The sequence below is a fragment of the Procambarus clarkii genome, chromosome 43, assembly GCF_040958095.1.
Source record: "Procambarus clarkii isolate CNS0578487 chromosome 43, FALCON_Pclarkii_2.0, whole genome shotgun sequence".
Taxonomy (NCBI): domain Eukaryota; kingdom Metazoa; phylum Arthropoda; class Malacostraca; order Decapoda; family Cambaridae; genus Procambarus; species Procambarus clarkii.
In genome coordinates, this window is record NC_091192.1 from 9,089,195 (window position 1) to 9,109,043 (window position 19,849).

General features: G+C 41.5%; 1 protein-coding gene across 1 annotated transcript in view; it reads right to left on the bottom strand.

Annotated features, from left to right (window-relative positions):
• Window positions 1-10,710: 10,710 nt before the first annotated feature.
• Window positions 10,711-19,849, bottom strand: part of LOC123755726 (rRNA-processing protein UTP23 homolog) — a 77,978-nt gene continuing 68,839 nt past the window's right edge. The window contains exon 6 of the mRNA XM_045738467.2: window positions 10,711-10,968. Within this exon, the coding sequence (XP_045594423.2) occupies window positions 10,725-10,968 (244 nt within the window). The 3' untranslated portion in view covers window positions 10,711-10,724. The remainder of the gene's footprint in view (window positions 10,969-19,849) is intronic.

Here is a 19,849-nt window from a genome sequence, read left to right on the forward strand (position 1 = left end):
AGTCAAGGACGGGTTGCGAACCACAACACTAAATGCTTTACCCACACACTACAAATACAAATAATCGCCAACAGAACCTAAACACCTAACCTATGCGGGTGATGAGTCACAATAACGTAGCTAAAGTAAGTTGACCAGACCACATACTAGAAGGTGAAGGGACGACGACGTTTCGGTCCGTCCTGGACTATTCTCAAGTAGATTGTGATGAGGAAGTAGATGCAGGCAATAAATAGGCTAGAGAGGGGTAAGGAGCAAAGTTTAGTAGAAAGTGTAGTTCCTTTTCTTGACGTTCACTTTCACAGCTCTGTGTCCGGGTTCTCTGTCTGTTTACTGCAAACCCATGCATAGTGGCATGTACATTCACTTCTTTTCCTACCATCCTCCTCCTGTTAAGAAAAGTGTCCTCGTGTCTCTCTTCCTCCGCGCTCTACGCCTCAGCGACCCTCGGTTTCTTGATTCTGAAATTGCCTTTATCTGCAAATCATTCTCTCGCCTTGGTTACTCTTTGCATTTCATCAACTGTGCCTACTCTCAAGCAAAACGCAATTTCTTTCATTCTAAACCTGCTTCCAACACTAGTAGCACTGTACTATGCCTTCCTTTCATATCTGAACTCAAAACTTTTACCAATACCTTTCATCCTCTTACTCACTTTTTGACAAACTAACACACTTCGTAGCAATCTAGTTCACACTGCTCTTCCTGTTTCTAATGCTGCTGGTGTCTACTCTATTTCCTGTTCGTCTTGTCCTCTCCAATACTTTGGCGAAACTGGCCGTACACTGAAAGACAGACTTAAAGAACACAAGAGAAGTGTTAAGTCTGCAGACACTAACAATGCTCTCTTCTGCCATGTGAGGGATTCTAATCATCCTATTGATCGGTCTTCCTCCAAAATAATCTTTCCTGCCTCTACTCTACACAGACTACTACTCTTGTTGAATCGGCTCTTTCTAACAAACGTGACCTAACATAAGCTTGCCCTTCCATTTATCTTTCTCTTTCCTTTTCTTTTTCTATCTTTTCTGTTCTTTGTTTTCTTTACATTCCCTTACTATCCTCTTCTTATTCCTATTACTATCTCCTTCTCATTAGGTGGTTATAATAGGAGCTGCCTCATATGGGTCAATAGGCCCTCTGCAGTTCTTATTCCTACTACTTTCTCCTCTACTACACTTTGCTCCTTACCTCTCTAGCCTATTTATTGCCTGCATCTACTTCATCACAATCGACTTGAGAATGGTCTAGGACGGACCGAAACGTCGTCGTCCCTTCACCTTCTAGTGTGTGGTCTGGTCAACCTAACCTATGCCTATACTGTATATACAAGACATGCTTATATATTATAATAATTTATATTTGAGAAAATTCCCGTTTTGAATGAACGGCATGTAAAAATTTATAAATGTGTCTGTGGGGTCGACCGCTGGATGTAATAGACATGAGTCGAGGATGGGTTGGAACCTGAGTGAGGAGCACCCGAACGATCATATTCCCACATGGGAGGACATGAAAAATTATCTCCCTGAAGCAAAAAAAAATCCTTTGGGGATGGAACCAAGATCAAAGAATGGTTGAAGGGCATTCATGGGCACTCCTTGGGCTTCCTCTCAACTAAAAAAAAAAAAACTAACGTGCTCCGGGGTAGAGCCACAGTCCTCGTCCAACACCTGAGACAGAAAGGTGTCCTCCAAAGGAAAAGGCTTGGAATGAGGGGTGATTGCCCCGAAACCCTGGGAAGGAATATTCAACTGGCTTTGTTGTCAATGTGGATGCGGCTACCCCCTGGAGCAGGAAGAGCTCAACCCATCCTCAGACCAAGTCCATTCAATCCAGCGGTTGATCCCAAAGATGCATTCATCAATTTTAACATGCTGTTCATTCAAAATAGAACTTTTCTCAAATATAAATTAATATTATATATTATCATATTGTACATATTTAGGCACTGGTTAGGTAAGATGTTTAGATTCTGTTGCCGATTATTTGTATTTGTAGTAAGCGGGTGAAGCATTTACAACATTGTGGTTCAAACAAAACTGGTCGGTAAAGCATTTGTTCCAGAAGTGTTCGAATGTCATCAGTTGTGAGTCGTTATCTTGAGATGAAATGATTTCGGGGCTTTAGTATCCCCGCGGCCCAGTCCTCGACCAGGCCTCCACCCCCAGGAAGCAGCCCGTGACAGCTGACTAACACCCAGGTACCTATTTTACTGCTAGGTAACAGAGGCATAGGGTGAAAGAAACTCTGCCCATTGTTTTCGCCGGCGCCCGGGATCAAACCCGGGACCACAGGATCACAAGTCCAGTATGCTGTCCGCTCGGCCAACCGGCTCCCGGTCGGCCGTGTGTAAACTTTTTTTATTTATATATATATACAAGAGTTCTTACATTATTGTACAGCCACTAGCGCGCATAATGTTTCGGGCAAATCCTATGTTCCCCGGAATGCAACCCCGCCAAATCGTTTAACCACCAGGTACTTTACTGTTGGGTAATCAGAGGCTACAGTAAAGGATTTGCACTCAGTAAATCCTTCCCAGCCGGGATAAGGACCCAGGACAGAGTGCTCGCGAAACGCCAGGTGAGTATCTTGCCAACTACAATCGTTTTTCATTCATAAAACAGGGGGTTTGGCGGGTGCATGGAATGCACATTGGGCCTTTGTTTTGAAGATGAACTGTTTACAGCATTGTGGTTCGAACAAAATTGTTCAGTGAAGCACTTATTCCAGAAGGGTTCTAACGTCATCAGTTGTGAGTCGTGTGTAAACTGTAAAGTGCATGGAATCACTTTTGGGTCTTTGTTTGGAGGGCTGGCTGCAGAGCTACATCCCAAGCCCATGCCAAAACTCTGAAACCTTCCAACACTTTGGAATAGGAATCAAGGGAAGGAGGGAAATGAAGCAGAATGAATCCCACTCACAGGTGTAGGAAGAGGGGGGTGCAGACCTTGTCCAGGTGGGGATCACCAACACCTCCAATTATGGGTTTGTAAACACCAGAGGCCAGCCCTGTGGCATCCAATCTATCACAATGCCTCAAATACCTGACCCTAGCAAACCTAGCTCTCAAAGCTACAGCTACCTTTAAAGCTTGGTGCTACATAGCCTTCCCTGCTTGGTGCCTTCTTTGATAATTACTACTTACTTCTATTCTCTATGCTCTTCGTCTCCTGCTTTCTCGTTGTCAGTCTTCCTTTGTAGTTGTTGTTGACTCTCGTAGTGCCCTCATGGCTCTCGGGTCCTTTAATCTGGTTCATCCAGTAGTTGTCGAGATCCAGCATTGGCTGTGTCTTGTTCGCAGTAAATTTAAGTCGGTTGAGTTTTGTTGGGTTCCCAGCCATATTGGTGTGTCTTTAAATGAGCGTGCGGATGCTGCCGCCAAGGAAGCTGTCCTCTCTTGTCCCATCTCCCGTAAAGGTATTCCATATTCCGACTTTTACCTGGTTATCCATTCCTCTATCCTTACCTGTTGGCAGGCTTCTTGGTCGTCTGTTACTGGTAACAAACTACGTACTCTTAAATGTTGTGTTTCCTCGTGGCCGCCGTCCTACCACTGTAACCGGCGATGGGAAACGGCTCTGGTGAGGTTGTGTATTGGCCATACTCGCTTAACCCATGGTCACTTGATGGAGCGCCGCCCTGCTCCTTATTGTTCTAATTGCATTGTCCCTCTTACGGTCGTGCATGTCCTTCTTGAATGTCCTGATTTCCAGGACTAGCGTGTGTCTTGCTTTCTGACCGCCCCTCACGGTCACCTGTCCCTCAATAGAATTCTAGGTGATTAGGATACTTTTGATATCATTCGCCTTATGCGTTTCTGTTCTCGTATTGGCATCCTTGGTGATATTTAGCGCCCTCTGATTATTCCGCGCATTTGATGGTGCTACATAGCCTTCCCGGTTTGGTGCCTTCTTTTGATAATTACTTACTTACTACTTACTTGAAAAGCTTCCTTGATGATAGACCTTCTGTAAAGCCAGATTCCAGGTTTTAAGTGCTTCCCCTAGCCAATCCTTCTCCACTTGGTAAACTCCAGACTTGCTCTTTATGGAAGGGACTGGTTTTTTATGGTTCATCCCTTTGACAGTGCTGTGGGGAGAGGGGGGGTGGATTGTCCAGTTTACTGGCTCCTGATCCCACAATTTATGGGATTTTCTGATTATTTTGCATGGCCTGTGGTGGAGTTCATCTGTTCCTGCCTGTCTGGGGGTTCGGGTCTTACAGGACAGGTTTCTTCTTCTCACCCATGTCAGGTCATCTCTGAGTGGGTGGATTCTGGTGTGGTTTACACAACTGCATCACTAGGGTGGGTTCCTGCATTCCAAATCTGGATTCTCCAGTTCATCATCAACCTTTCGAGGTTCAACTGGTTTATCTCTTGCCCCATATTCCAGATTATTATTTTGGCTCAGGTTTGTCTCACATTGGAGGCTGCCGCCTGGATGTGCATTGCCACAACTCTATACATCCTAGATTCAGGGATTGGCAAGGTTTTGTGGTGGGACATCATGCTTTCAGGTTCTCCCATTTGGGCTCAATATGGCTCCACATGTGTTAACATGCTTGGATTGAATTTTCTTGGTTCTATTTTGATTGGCGGTGGTTTGTGATTTGACCTACCTTGAAGACTAGATGATATGAGCTTCCAGTTGGTCTGTGTGTGTGTGCTTGCCAGGGATCTAGTTCTTTCCCAGGTTTGAACTTGGGTGGGCCTCATTTGAGATCCTCAGTCAGCATAATTTTCCCCCTCCTCCAGTGGCTTTTCTCTAGCCGCAGCACCACCGTCAGTTGGTGTTGAGATGGCACCGGGTCACTCGGTGGTTGATTGAGAGGTTGTGCAGGAGTCTAAACTTTGCCTGTGTGGTTTTTCTGCTGGCAGGGTGTGGCTCTGGAGGCTGTTCTGGTTTCTCTTAAGATATCCACTTTTGTTGCCTCCATGACTATTGGGTGTGGACTCCACAGGCCCTTTTCCGGCTGCTGCATTGCTAGCTTCCTCTTTGGACTTTTAAGGGTTTAGTTCCCTGCTGCCGTCCTCATCCCTCGCTTGATGTCTTCACAGATGCATCGGCTTTGGGTTGGGGCTTCGAGACCAGCGCTCACCAAGGCACTCGGGGTCAGTGGTCTCCTCCCCTTCGTCGGACACACTGTGGTAATTTGCAAACCTCAGAGGAGGATTTGGATTCCTCTGGACTTTGTGCTCCAGCTCCATTCAAACTGTGCCCCACTGTCTGAACCAGGGTATGGGGTGGGGGGGGGGGGGGTGGAATGGGCACTTGGATGCCTGGATGCTATGAGTAGCTCTTCTGCTGGGTTCTCAAGGTTTGGGTCTCTGTATGATTCATGTCCTGGAAGTGTCCAATACTCTCACAAATAGTCTGTCCAGGGTCCTTCCCATCTCCACGGAAAGGACCATTGATGATGTGTCCTTCCTTTAACACTGAGACGTTCAGGCGCCCCAATGTGGACCTCTTTGCATCGGTGTGAAATTAGCGCCCTCCTTATACAGTTCTATTCTCCTATCATGAGGCCCTCATGATGGATGCCTTTCAGCAGGACTGGTCATGGAGGGGTTTCCTGTACCTCTTTCTTCCCGTCTAGCTGTTGTTCTAGTTCCTGGGTTGGAGTCCTATAAGTGGGATGAGGTCCTTTTGGCTCCTTGGTGGCCACCTTGGCCTTGGTTTTAGGCACTGCCTGCTCAGTATCAGAACCAGGTCATTATTCCACGGCTCTGTCTCTTTCAAAAGATCAGCCTGGTGACATACAGTACAGCATTTCACTGGTTCGACCTCTTCTGCTCTTCGTGTCTCAACTATTTTATGCATCTTTATCGTCATCTTTATGGTGAGCAGGTTCCACCTGCCTCCTCCTCCTCTGCAACAGTATGAAATTTTTTGGTGCTACGTTCGCCATTACCTGTCCCTTTGTCGTTGTTCCTTGGATTCCGAGCATATGGGGCTCTCCTTTCTTGACTTTTTCTTGATCGGCATCTTATGCTGAATGCTGTCACCTCATATAATGCGGTGCTGACAGAGCCACTGTAGCTTGCACCACACACTGTAGCTTGCGTTCGGTGTTGATACTACCTCAGCAGTTTCACAGGCTGTCTTGTGCACTGTTTCACCCCCAGCCCACTTGAGGTGTTTGACCCTGTTTGGTCTTTGGACTGTGTTTTACAGTGTTCCCTTTGGGATTTTTTCTGAAGCTCTCAATCTTTTTCCCTCAAGTTGTTGGGTAGGGGAGCTTCGGGCTCTCTTCTGGAGGCAGGAATTTTGTTCCTTTGATGAGCTCTGATGGGCGTTTTGTTCGGATACAGCCAGCTCCTTTTCTGGGGATGGATGTTAGCTGGTTTCCAGAGGAGTCCTTTGATTCTTGATTCTTGATTGGTTCTTCCACTACCTTCATGCCAGCAATTCTGCCTCAGTGGCTGCTTACTTGTTGGATGTTGTGTTTTTGGTTCTCTGTTCTGAGGCTCTTATTTCTGAGGGTGTCTGTAGTGTTATTAAGGGGGCGTCTGAGGTTTATAGATGAAAGTTGTTCAATGTCAACCAATAATATTTTACTAGTTGTATATGAAAAGTGCTGAAATTGTCCCAAGTTTCAGTACTGCAGCGTAAATAGAAAGGGAGATTTTTTGTTTTGTTTTTTCAACGTTTTTTACACATTTTCAAGTCCACACTTCAGAACACACGTTTCAGATATAATTATTCTGTGACACTTTTCTGACACATTAGCATATAATAAAGGACTTTGATTTATAGAATTTCCAAAACATCTTTAGTTTTCCTAATACAAATGTTCAAAGTTCCCCAAATTTTTTTTGCAAATATGGCATGTTTATTGCTATTATAAAATCAATAAATGAACTTAGAGAAAAATGAAAACTCTCCAATGTAGAGACATGCCCTCCACATATACTGTGTAAGTTTCATGTAAATTGAATTAAAAATGAATCAGTTTTGTAAACGTTTGTGTCAATTAAAAAACAAACAGAAATGAATAAAGTCTAAGGTTCTAAAATCTGTGGCTGAGGTTGACATCAACCAATTTTCTTCAAAATTGGCATCCTTACAGATAGGCTTACGTACATTCAGGTGTGTAAGTTTGATGCAAATCGCCCGAAAAAAATGAAAAAAAAACAACAAAAAATATTGAAAAAAAAAAAATTCTTAAAATTTTTTCCAATTAAACTAATTATAATATTTGTTTAATATATGCTATTGTGATAGCAAAGAGTTGTAGCTATAATTTCAGTTGACAGTTTTGATTGATAATCGATTTTGACCATTTTTGCATAATTTTCACAACTACTTCAATATTTTTTTTCTCCCTTCCTATTTATGCTGCGATACTGAAACTTGGACCAGATGAAATACTTTTCATATAGAACTTGTCAAAAAAGTTTGATTGAAATCGAACGAGTTTTCATTTATTGCATTTTTGGAACCTGACGCCCCCTTAAGTCTTGCTAGCCTGCATATACCGTCTTGCCCACGATGTTCGGAATCACATTGCTCTGGTGGCTGTGTTTGCTAGAATGTTCTAGGTTAATACTCAGGCATGGGGGAAGTTTGGCAGTCGAACAGGGTTCTGATGGCCAGGTACGTATGTTTCTGGGCCTCGGCTTCCTTCTGTGGCTTTGGGTCGGGTCTCTTTGATCTTGGTTCTTGTCTTCCTTTCATCTGCCTGTGGTTTGCATCCTCCCTGATCCCATGTTTTCTCCTCCTTGGGTAGCTTTAATTTAACCTAGCTTTAGGGAGAAACAAGGAGCTTCCCTGCAAAAAAAAAAACAAAGTTGAATGTTGTCATGTAAATCCCCTGCATAGCAGTGGAACTGCCTCTTCCACTCACCTTGTATGTCATCACTCTGACAGCCAAGATGAGTCCTTTGACCTGCCACATGCTCCACCACCCAGTACCACCCAGTGCCTGGTACGGCTTGCTGGCAGGCAGAGTGCCTCTGCAAACTAGCAATTACTTACCTCTACCAAACAGTTTGCCACCTCTTACTAACAGTTATACAACCTCTACCCAGCTGTTGGGCAGTCGTTAACTAGCAGTTACTGCTCACGTTAGCACAAGATGTGACATCATCATCATTCGCAGGGGTAATAGAGCCCTGCAACTCATGGAAGCTTATGAGGTATTCATGCCCGTGCCACCTCTTGGGTGGCTTAATCTTAATCAATCATCCATGGAAGCCAGTCTCTCTCTGGTGCTCTTGGGGTCATCAATGCTTCTTTCACCTGCCATCTGCTACCAGCCTACATCATGTGTCGGATGCTGTGGTGTGGTGGATGTCTTCAGCTCACCAGTATACTATTGCATTGTATTCATATTAATAATTTCATTTGCTTGTTTTGTTGTGTTATTATAGCCAAGTGTTTGAAGGAACCATTTTCTATTAATTATTATTATAGTAAAGTTTAATATTTGTTCATCTGTTTCTTGTTTCATCCTGCCACTTACACACTGCCTGTGGTATGGGAGCCGGCCGGCCAAGTGGACAGCCAAGTGGACAGCACGCTGGACACATGATCCTGTGATCCCGGGCGCCGGCGAGAAACGATGGGCAGAGTTTCTTTCACCCTATGCTCCTGTTACCTAGCAGTAAATAGGTACCTGGGCATTAGTTAGCTGTCATGGGCTGCTTCCTGGGGTGTGTGTTTACTAGTTGTGTTTTTGCGGGGGTTGAGCTTTGCTCTTTCGGCCCGCCTCTCAACTGTCAATCAACTGTTTACTTACTTTTTTTTTTTTTTTCCCCACACCACACACACACACCCCAGGAAGCAGCCCGTGACAGCTGACTAACTCCCAGGTACCTATTTACTGCTAGGTAACAGGGGCACTTAGGGTAAAAGAAACTTTGCCCATTTGTTTCTGCCTCGTGCGGGAATCGAACCCGCGCCACAGAATTACGAGTCCTGCGCGCTATCCACCAGGCTACGAGGCCCCTGTGTGTGTGTGTGGGGGGGGGGGAAATAGTAGTAGTAGAAACAGTTGATTGACAGTTGAGAGGCAGGCTGAAAGAGCAGAGCTCAACCTACGCAAGCACAACTAGGTGAATACACTGCAAGGGCCAAAGCAGCATTATTTTATTTTATTTTGTGAGTGAAAGCCACACTACACTGTCCCAGTATACAAGAAAATTCGCTTTTGTAAACAGAGTGGTAGACGGTTGGAACAAGTTAGGTGAGAAGGTAGAGGCCAAAACCGTCAGTAATTTAAAAGCGTTATATGACAAAGAGTGCTGGGGAGACGGGACACCACGATTGTAGCTCTTATCCTGTAACTACACTTAGGTAATTATACACACACATACAGTGGTACCTTCGTTTTCGTAGTTAATCCGTTCCCAGACACGGTACAAAAACCCGAAACGCATTTTTCCATAAGCAATAATGTAAATTGAATTAAATCTGTTCCATACCCCCCAAAAATATTCACTAAAAAATTCATTTTACACGGAATACTTTTAGGTACCTTACCTTCATGGAAGACTCTTGTTGGCGTATGGAAGACAGGGAGGAGGAGAGGTGTTAGTGTTTAGAAGGGAAGTCCCCTTCTATTATAACAGCAGTGATGACATTTCTCTCTCTCTCACATTTTGCAAGCATACCACTAGGACCTGGTGGTGGCTTACTGCTTGCTTATCTTGCTAAGAATCTGTCTACACACACTTGTTTTTCCTTATGTTTTAACACTTGTCTGTAGTGAGACATCACATTGTCTCACTATGAATGATCTCTTGTTTTTCCTCTTTCATCATCCTCAACTATTTTCTTATGTTGAACATTACCACTGACTTTCTTGTAACCCATGCCATGATATATAATAAGAACTTTTATGTTCAGAAACCAAAAAATCAGTGTTGAATGTAATGAAACGCCATTTTCTGGGCGAGACCCGGAGGCTTCCCGGAGCCATCCAGGCTGATATGTATATCATTAGACTTTGGCATCAGTGTGAATGGAGTTCTAGGCCTACCGGGGACCATGAGCCAGAAACTGGCCCCCTCAAAGAGGCACAAGGAGCAATGGCCTATAGAAATGCACATGGGATTTGGAGCATTCTACCACCCTGTAGTTCTGAGGCTGGATGTCAAAAACGCATGAAAAAAATGCCGACCGGAGGGAAGGAGGGTTGCCGGGGAGCCTCCGGGTCTCACCCAGAAAATGGCATTTCATTACATTCAACACTGATTTTCTGGGGGAAGCCCCTGTGGTTCCCCGGAGCTACTTCACCAAAGACGAAAACCAAAGGGACTTACCCAGGAGGCGGTCGGTGCTCGTATCTCAACTCGAAGTCGAGACAACAGGCTGCAACTGCCGATCCAAAGCGACACAGGCCTGACTAGGCCCCAGGAACATTCACGAGGTAGCCCATCTATTCTTTCATTAATATCCTGCATGCTTTAATTCATCCTTGCAGGTTCATAACACTACATGCACTGTTCTGGCTAGTGCCCTCATCCACTCATGTCACAAGTGAAAGCAAGGACTCGGGTTTGCACTTTTCCCAGAGTAGAATAACTAGGCACTGTTCACCCAACAGTTTAGATATATTTTTGTTTTTGTAATGTATGCACTTAGGTATGCACTCATGTAGAAATTTCATATAAGCATTTGTGTGTGATTGTGATTTGCAGTGCTGTATTTGTGCATGTAGTTAAATAATTGTTGTGAGGGTTGTAGTTACACACTAGACGATTCTATTCAAATTTATTGAACATTTGATGAAACAGATTCCCTACACACATTTTTCTTCATCCGGTGCCGTTTTCTCATCCTTTTTCTCTCTCCTTCATTCTGTTGCTGTGGTTTTACTTTCTTGCTCTTTTTACAGGATAAAGGATTTGGATTCTTTGAAGTTTTCTTCTTCTTCTTTGGCGGCTGATTATCGTCATCTCCAATATACTTGCGCTTGAAAGACTTCAAAATGCTTTCTTCATAAGATGTCAGTGTCCTGGAAAAAGGGAAATACTGTACAGTCAGGGGGTGCAAGTAAGTAAGTAATTATATAGGTGCATACATAAGTATGCATATGTAATTACGTAAGTAATTACATTGACGCTACATAGCCTCCCCGGCACCAAGACGGGGAGTCTAGGTACTACCATCAAAAGTGCAGTATATTCAAAAGGCGCTAAATATCACTAAGGATGCCAATATGAAAACAAAAGCACACAAGGCGAATAACATCAAAGGCATCCGATTCACCATAGGATACTATCGAGGGACAGGTGACCACAAGGGACAGTCGGGGAAGCTATACACATGCACATCCTGTAAGTCATTCATTCAACAAGGCTATGCATGACCGTAAAAGGGACAAAGTAATTCAGACAATAAGGAGTAGGGTGGCGCTCCATTAACTCTTGGGCTGCTAAGGGCCATTTTGCCTTCAACACCCACAGACACAACAAAAACAAAAAATTCCAAAAAATTATTTCGTCTTACAAAAAGTGTTCATTTGTGTTCCCTGATCATGGGGAAAAAAATCATAGGTGGCATATTTTGGCCACAATAGGGCGGGGAAGTCTGGCAAAAAAAAACAGCGTTAAATGTAATGAAACTCCATTTTCCTGGGTGAGCCCCTATGGCTCCCTGGAGCTTATCGGGCTAATGTATATTAGACTGGGACATTAGCTAAGGAGTTCAGACCTACCAGGGACCAGCGCCAGAACCTGGCCCCTTCAGAGAGGTTTCAGGGAGCAATGGCCCTGGAAAACCCCCTTGTGGTTGGGGTTTTCCTTATCTGCCATCGACCGGGGTCAGGCACCCAGAAAGGTAGGCATAACAAAACAAACTCACATGGTAAAAAACTAAAACAAAAAACCGAACAGAGAGGTAGAAACTCCTTACAATCCCAAGGAAACAAGCAAACATCACACTTTACTGCCGTGCCGATCGTCCGCGCAGCCTTCCCCGCCCCGAGAGGGGGAGGGGAGAGCCCCAGACCTCACCTCGCCGGCTGCCTAGCATCAGTTCATAAGCTAATGTCAACCGGGATAGACGCTTGTCTGGCCTCAGTTTTCTAGGCAGTGTTTGCCTTGTGTTTACAATGTCTAGGTGTATTTTATCACAATTTTTATTCACTAATTGTGTTGCATATAATGTTACTTCATGTTCAATGATAATAAAAGTTGCATACATTACGTATACACATGAACACACAAATGTTTTCAATTACACCAATATAATATGTATTCACATTTTGCATTATTATATTTACACACATGCACTATTTACAGGTTTTTGCACTATTATTGCACATTTAGAAGTCTTGGAGACAGTGGTAGTCGTTGAAACAGTCGACAGCACACAATGGGACTGCACATGCTTCCCACCATGTTTGCACCAGTTTACGTTTCTGATCTCTCTTTTTTGTCGTTCTACAAACAAAGCAATCACGTTGGCCTATTGCACGCTTTCCAGCTGGTGGCAAATGTGTGCTCGAAAGCCCTCATGTAAGTGAGCCTGGGTGTAGCAGCATGCTGCAACACTGGATTCATGATGGGTCTTTGTATGCCAGGAACATCTTTGCCAAATTTTTTAGTAACTGTGTCACAAGTGTAAAACCAAACGAACAGAAACTTGGTTTACATCCAGTTTTCACTAGATACATATTGTAGCTGTTCAGCATGTTTATGTCAACAAGATGGAAAAACACTTTTTTCGTCCACTTCAATGTTTCCTTAACACACTCGACAGTGCCCACCATCATGTCAGATTGATCAACCAAACACATGTTGATAGTATAGTCAAGCAACCCGTTCTCACACAAGACAGCACATATATGACTTAATGCTTAAAGTCAATATGTTGAATATGAATTAGTAAATATGTGATATATTCCCAGTTACTTTTTTTCCAAGGCCCAAACTCTTCCTCACGTACCAACTTGCGTCTCACAGTACCCGTCCGTCAACCTAGATAGCAGAATAGTCGTGATTGGTTCAATTATAAGGAAAATTGTACTTTTCAGGTCCCACATGGGTTGTGAAATTTACCTACTATTGTCCATGCTCTTAGAATATTATAGATCAGCTACTTCCTATTGAAGGTTCGTAGTTTTGTTTTGAGAAATATTAGTTGTTCTTAGTAAATTATAATAAGCACTAAAAATTATTACATAGAATAACAGTCCTTCACCAATCAATATTATATACCATAGTTGGTGCTTTACAAATCCTTAAAGGATGTTTTGTAGGAACGCTAACAGAAAACGATGGTTCATTGGAATGTCTATGGGGTAAACTACTCTAAACAGGATGGTATTGTGTCTACTATACCAACTACAGGATCGGTATATTGTCCACTACCACCTGTTAGGTGAGTAAGGGGTGCAATACCACCCACAGGATGGGTATGAGGGTCACATCCACCCAGAGGATGAGTATGGGGATCACATCCACCCACAGGAAGGGTATGGCGTCCACTACAACCCACAGGATGGGTATGGGGCTCCAACCACCCATAGAATGGGTATGGGGCTCCAACCACCCATAAAATGGGTATGGGGTCCAATAACACCCACTGGATGTGTATATGGCGTCCATTGCCGCGCGTCGAGCTCGAAAACCGCAGCATTCATCTCAGAACCATGCCTATTTCACGCAGATTCCTTAATAAACGTAAAAGTTTTATATGTCACAAGAAAGATAGAAATATAAGCTTCATTCTAAATACCTTACCATGGGCATATTTAAATTTAAACCGAAGATACGTGTACTTTTATAATAGCCGAGCTCCAACCCCGGACAGATCGATCGACCGAGCAACTCTCTATACAATACAATACAATACAATACAATTTTATTTAGGTAAGGTACATACATACAATAAATATTTACAAGGATTGTTTGACTTATAGGACTTAGGTTATATAGGACTATAGGCTTATAGGACTATAGGTTTTACTTATAGGATTGTTTGACTTATAGGACTCTCTCAGAACAATGTTTATTTCACGTGAATTCGTTAGTAAACATATATGTTTTATATGTCTCAAGAAAGACAGACATATAAGCTTCACTTTAAACACTTTACTATAGACATATTTAAATTTCTAATGAAGATTATTGTATTTTAAAAATTACGGAGCTCCCACCCCGTCCAGACTGAACGACAGAGCAACTCTCTCTCAGATCAATGTTTATTTCACGTAAATTCGTTAATAAACACAAATGTTTTATAAGTCTTAAGCAAGATAGAAATAAGAGCTTCATTTTAAATACATTACAATAGACATATTTATAGCTCAAGTGAAGATACATATGTTTTTATAGTAGCGCTCAGTAGCTTGTCGGGCATGGAGTGCAGACGCCTACGCACTTGCCGATATATTGTATAATTAACAAAGATACACTAATAAAGCCTAAAATCTTATATGCCTCCAGAAAGACCGATATATGAACATTATTATAATTGCACCAAATGAAATATATCATGTTCGAGAACAAAGATATATCAATTTTAAATTAAGTTTCGACTCTCTCTCGGGTGAGAGAGATGGGGCGACTCTCGCCCCATCTATTGGAGATTCTGTGCACTAAATACCCAAAGCTACTCAAACCCTCCTAGCATTATTTAAGTAATGAAGTAATATGGTATATTTACTCACTATAATGTGGGTGCTGAATGCAGAACATGAGAAAACATATATTTACTCCAAACTAATATAATTTCATTATGAAATAAGTAGCATCAAAGGAAGTCGATGGTCCAAGCAGCAATGTTGTGGAGCGACTTATCCAAGATATATCGTTGTTTGGAAAGTGTTTGTTGGCATATCCAGTTGTCGCACTTCTCTGCTCAAATTATCACAAATTTAAATTATAATGTTAACAAGTAGAATACGTATTTTTAATAAAATCTAACATAACTAGCCAGAAAACATTTAACATTAATTAAAAAATATATGTTTGGAAGTTAAATCGACTTCATAGGACAATGGTTTTGTTATATATACTCGTTATTCGTTGACATGCGTTCGCTACTTAAACTACCATGTACTGTACTTATGTAAAATCTCCCATGTCTCTTCGCTCATCTCACCGAACCCTACAGGCTCTGTGATATATTGTTTAATTAATTGAGATTCACAAATAAAGCTAATAATTGTATATGTTATCAAAAAGGCAGAGCTTAGTTTAGTTCATTTATTATGCACTCCATACCCATCCTATGGACGATAGTGGAGTGTTACAGAGGCACATAATGGGCTCAGGGAATGAGCCCCACAATTCATATAGCCAAGCAAGTTATAATCTTGATAAGCTAGTTACAAAAGTCAATGCACATTGTCACATCAACAATGGGCTCGAGACCGACCACAAGTACAGTTTATAATTTAAGCAACTGACATATATGGAGGGCTAGTGTCACAATTGATATGTTTATCCTACACATAACCCCCTCTCCCCCATCCAATGGGCAGGGGTGGATAGGTTACAATCAAGTTTTTTTTTTTTGCGTTTTATTCAGAGATTAGGTCTTATTAGGTGAGGAAAGATATTCATATTTTAAAGAAGGTTTCTTGGCTCTCCATTTGTAACAAACTTACACATTGATGGAAAATATACAACCTTTTGAAAATCAATATTAGTTTGATCTAGATATTGTAATTAACGAAAGTATTTATGTCATCAGAAAGGTAGAAATATAGGATACATTTAAAATCCTTTGTCATAAATATAACTGAAGTGAAAACGAAGATATATGCGTTTTGATAGTTACTTGATGGCTTGCTCTGAGAGTGTGAAGCCCTGCACACCAGCCAATAAATTGTATAATTAGTTTCCATATATTTTAATTAATCTTAAAAATCTATATGTCAGAAGAAAGGAAGATGTAGTCGTTAATGTGACAACATTTCAAAATATATATCAATTAAGTTAAATAAATAATACCACCTTATCGCCGGTGTCCGGACACATGAAAATTACCTAGGTATCAGTATCCAGCCAGGCGGGGATCACAGGCTGCACAATACTGATAAATTATATAATGCACTACTTGTGGTCGATCTCGAACCCATTTATGATTTGACGACTTATAGTGAATTTTGTAACTAGCTCATTAAGATTGTATCTTGCTTAGCTAAATGAATTGTGGGGTTCGATCCATTCATTTTCTTTCTTTATTATGCACCCCATAATACCCATCCTGTGGGCGGTGGTGTAAAGGATTACAGAGGCACATAATCGGTTCAGGAACTGAACCCTCTAGTTCGTTTAGCTAAGCAAATAACAATCTTTTGACGCTAGTTACAAAATTATTAATGTACACATGCTTATGCATACATGTACAAATACATACGTATACATATATAAATACACATACATATTTAATCACCCACACAAATACACACATCAGTAATTTTTTGTGTCACAAGTGATTCAACAAGAGGCTCACAACAGTCACTATACAAGGCACTTTACATCTTTGAGGAGTCGCACAGTTACTAGTCTAGCTCCACACCCACCCAACTGGGCGGCAGCTTTACAGTCATGTGCTCCACACCCACCCAACTGGGCGGCAGCTTTACAGTTACCTGGTGTTATTCTTCACCTATATCTTTTTCTGGTTAATCCCTATTTACATTATGCAGTTCAGGTTTCGTCGCCATACTATAGTTTTTAGTTTAGTTAATTTATCACATAATGGGTTCAGGGACTGAACACACAATTTATTTATCTAAGCAAGTTACAATCTTGAGGAGCTAGCCACAAAATTCATAACACATCGTCACATCAACAACATGTGTTCGAGATCGACCACAAGTACAGTTTCTAAATTAAGCAAATGCTATATGTGGGGAGCTAGTGTCACAATTGATATGTTTGTCCTGCACATTTCCACAGTAGTTTGCTTGGGTTTGCTTGGGTACATAGACAAGAGACTGAACTTCAGCACCCACATACAACACATAAAGGGATGCTCTGAGAGAGAGAGAGAGAGGGAGAGTAAAAATATCCACTGAGGTTTGATTAAGTCCTTTTGGGGACCTTAATCATTAGGACGTTCAATGATTAACGCAAAGTGAGGCGTATTCAGATGGTATATTGACAACATTCAGCATATCTCATACTGACCTAGTAGTACTTGGTGCACAAATACCTTTTCCAAAGGAATCACAAAACATAATTAAACACAACTGTACCGTACAGTGTTATATATTTATTTCAGTTTGAACAATTTTTAACATTAAAGGATAAATCCTTTAATTGGTTGAAATTGGTTTTAATATTCGAAATCTAATTTGTTGATGTTAAATAATATAAGGTTCAAATTTATTAAGATACATACTTTAAAAACTATTTCTATTTGAAATTTAAATAACATTAAAAGAGTACAGAATATAACAAATACCGACTATATAAAAGATCTGATAGTTGCAGCACTTAATTATGCTATTGTAACACATTGAAAGTAATAACATTATTTGATTCAGCAAAGCATTTGGTAAGGTTATAATAATAATAATAATAATAATAATAATAATAATAATAATAATGTATTAATTAAGTATTTTAAATTATAATTTACAACTTGCTAGCGCACAAGAAACAAATCCACGAATCATCATTACATTCTGTAACACCTACACATGATCCATGGTGCCAAATATTGCAACGTTCACAGCATACCATCAGCTTCAAATCATTTAGCTTTCTGCAAATGCAGTACACTTCCATCGAGCATGACCGGATGATTCGTTTTCTTCTCAGTGTCTGAGCTGCAGGGAATGAGATGAGACACTTTCCTTTAAAGTTCTCTTGAAGATGTTGTCTCATTCTGCATATCATACGAGGTTCACCGGATCTACACCACTTGCAAGTGATGCAGCAAACGCCACAGCATATACCCCACTCATACTTGAGTCCTTGTGTCTGCTGACATTTATTATATTGCATATCAGCTTATCTTCCTGGCAATTAGCAAGAGCATACAAGATAACTTCAGTAGATTTGGATGGTAATTTATGCCTGGTGTCGTATATGTTAATTTGTCCAGTTACTCCAATGTTGGAAACGGTGGCCCAGTGACAACCATCAACTTGGATAATTTGAATAAATTCACCAATTGTAACTGGCCAGGAGAGGTCCCGCTACCACGCTGGGTCATGAAGGCCTTCTAGGCTTGGCACAGTTTGTTTGATGAGGTCACATGCAGATTTTATATGAAGGTCAGAGAGCTGTACATTTGTTCCAATGTTCATTATCTCGTCATTTGTTAAATAATTTAACATTGTCGAATGTGAAGCACTATTATCACTCTCCTTATTGTTGCATTGGTGTGAGGAGTGGCAGTGATTGGTTCAGTTTATTTTTTTTTTTTTAAATAGGGACATAAATTTGTACTGCAGATACCAGTACAGTTGCACCGTTTCTTTATATATTTTATACTTGGGTTAGCAAGGCGAGACGCTTCTCTTAACGTGATACTGTTGGTATCAAATAGAAATAGTTTTTAAAGTATGTATCTTAATAAATTTGAACCTTATATTATCAACATCAACATATTATATTATTTAACATCAACAAATTAGATTTCGAATGTTAAAACCAATTTCAACCAATTAAAGGATTTATCCTTTTTAAAGGATTTAATTAAAGGATTTGACACAAAAATCAGTATGAAAATTACCTCGGCTGAGGATATTGAAAAACTTCAAGCTGATATTAATAAAGTTTTCGACTGGGCATCAGAAAATAACATGATGTTTAACAGTGATAAATTCCAGGTACTCAGGTACGGTAAAAATGAGAACCTTAAACATAATACAGAGTCCAAAACACAATCAAATGTACCCATAGTAGGAAAACAGCATGTAAAGGATTTGGGAATAATAATGTCTGACGACCTAACGTTTAAGGAGCATAACCAAGCAAATATTGCGACAGCCAGAAAAATGATAGGATAGATTACGAGAACTTTCAAATCCAGGGATCCCATCACAATGGTTGTACTCTTCAAGTCACTTGTGTTGTCCCGTCTTGAGTACTGCTCAGTACTCACTTCCCCCTTCAGAGCAGGAGAGATTGCTGAAATAGAGGGAATACAGAGAACATATACGGCACGCATAGACGCAATAAAGCACCTAAATTATTGGGATCGTCTCAAAGCCCTCCAAATGTACTCACTAGAAAGAAGACGAGAGAGATATCAAATAATATACACCTGGAAGATACTGGAGGGCCAAGTACCAAATCTACACAGTAAAATAACAACGTACTGGAGTGAACGATATGGAAGAAAATGTAGAATAGAACCAGTGAAGAGCAGAGGTGCCATAGGCACAATCAGAGAACACTGTATAAACATCAGAGGTCCGCGGTTGTTCAACGTCCTCCCAGCAAGCATAAGAAATATTGCCGGAACAACCGGGGACATTTTCAAGAGGAAACTAGATTTATTCCTCCAAGGAGTGCCGGACCAAGCGGGCTGTGGTGGGTATGTGGGCCTGCGGGCCGCTCCAAGCAACAGCCTAGTGGACCAAACTCTCACAAGTCAAGCCTGGCCTCGGGCCGGGCTTGGGGAGTAGAAGAACTCCCAGAACCCCATCAACCAGGTATCCTTTAATGTTAAAAATTGTTCAAATTGAAATAAATATATAACACTGTACAGAACAGTTGTGTTTGCCTGCCACAGCCTGTCACAGCCTTGATAGCACGGAGCCTCTCTCTACATTGGCGACCCAGTCTGGCTAAACATTGCGGTACAGTAGAACCTCAAGACCAAGGTATTTGTATCTGGTATCTCGTCGAGCAGAGATCCATCATCCAACTGCATTTTGCGATCGGCCCCACCCCGTCTGGGTGGGTGTCGGTTCAGGATCT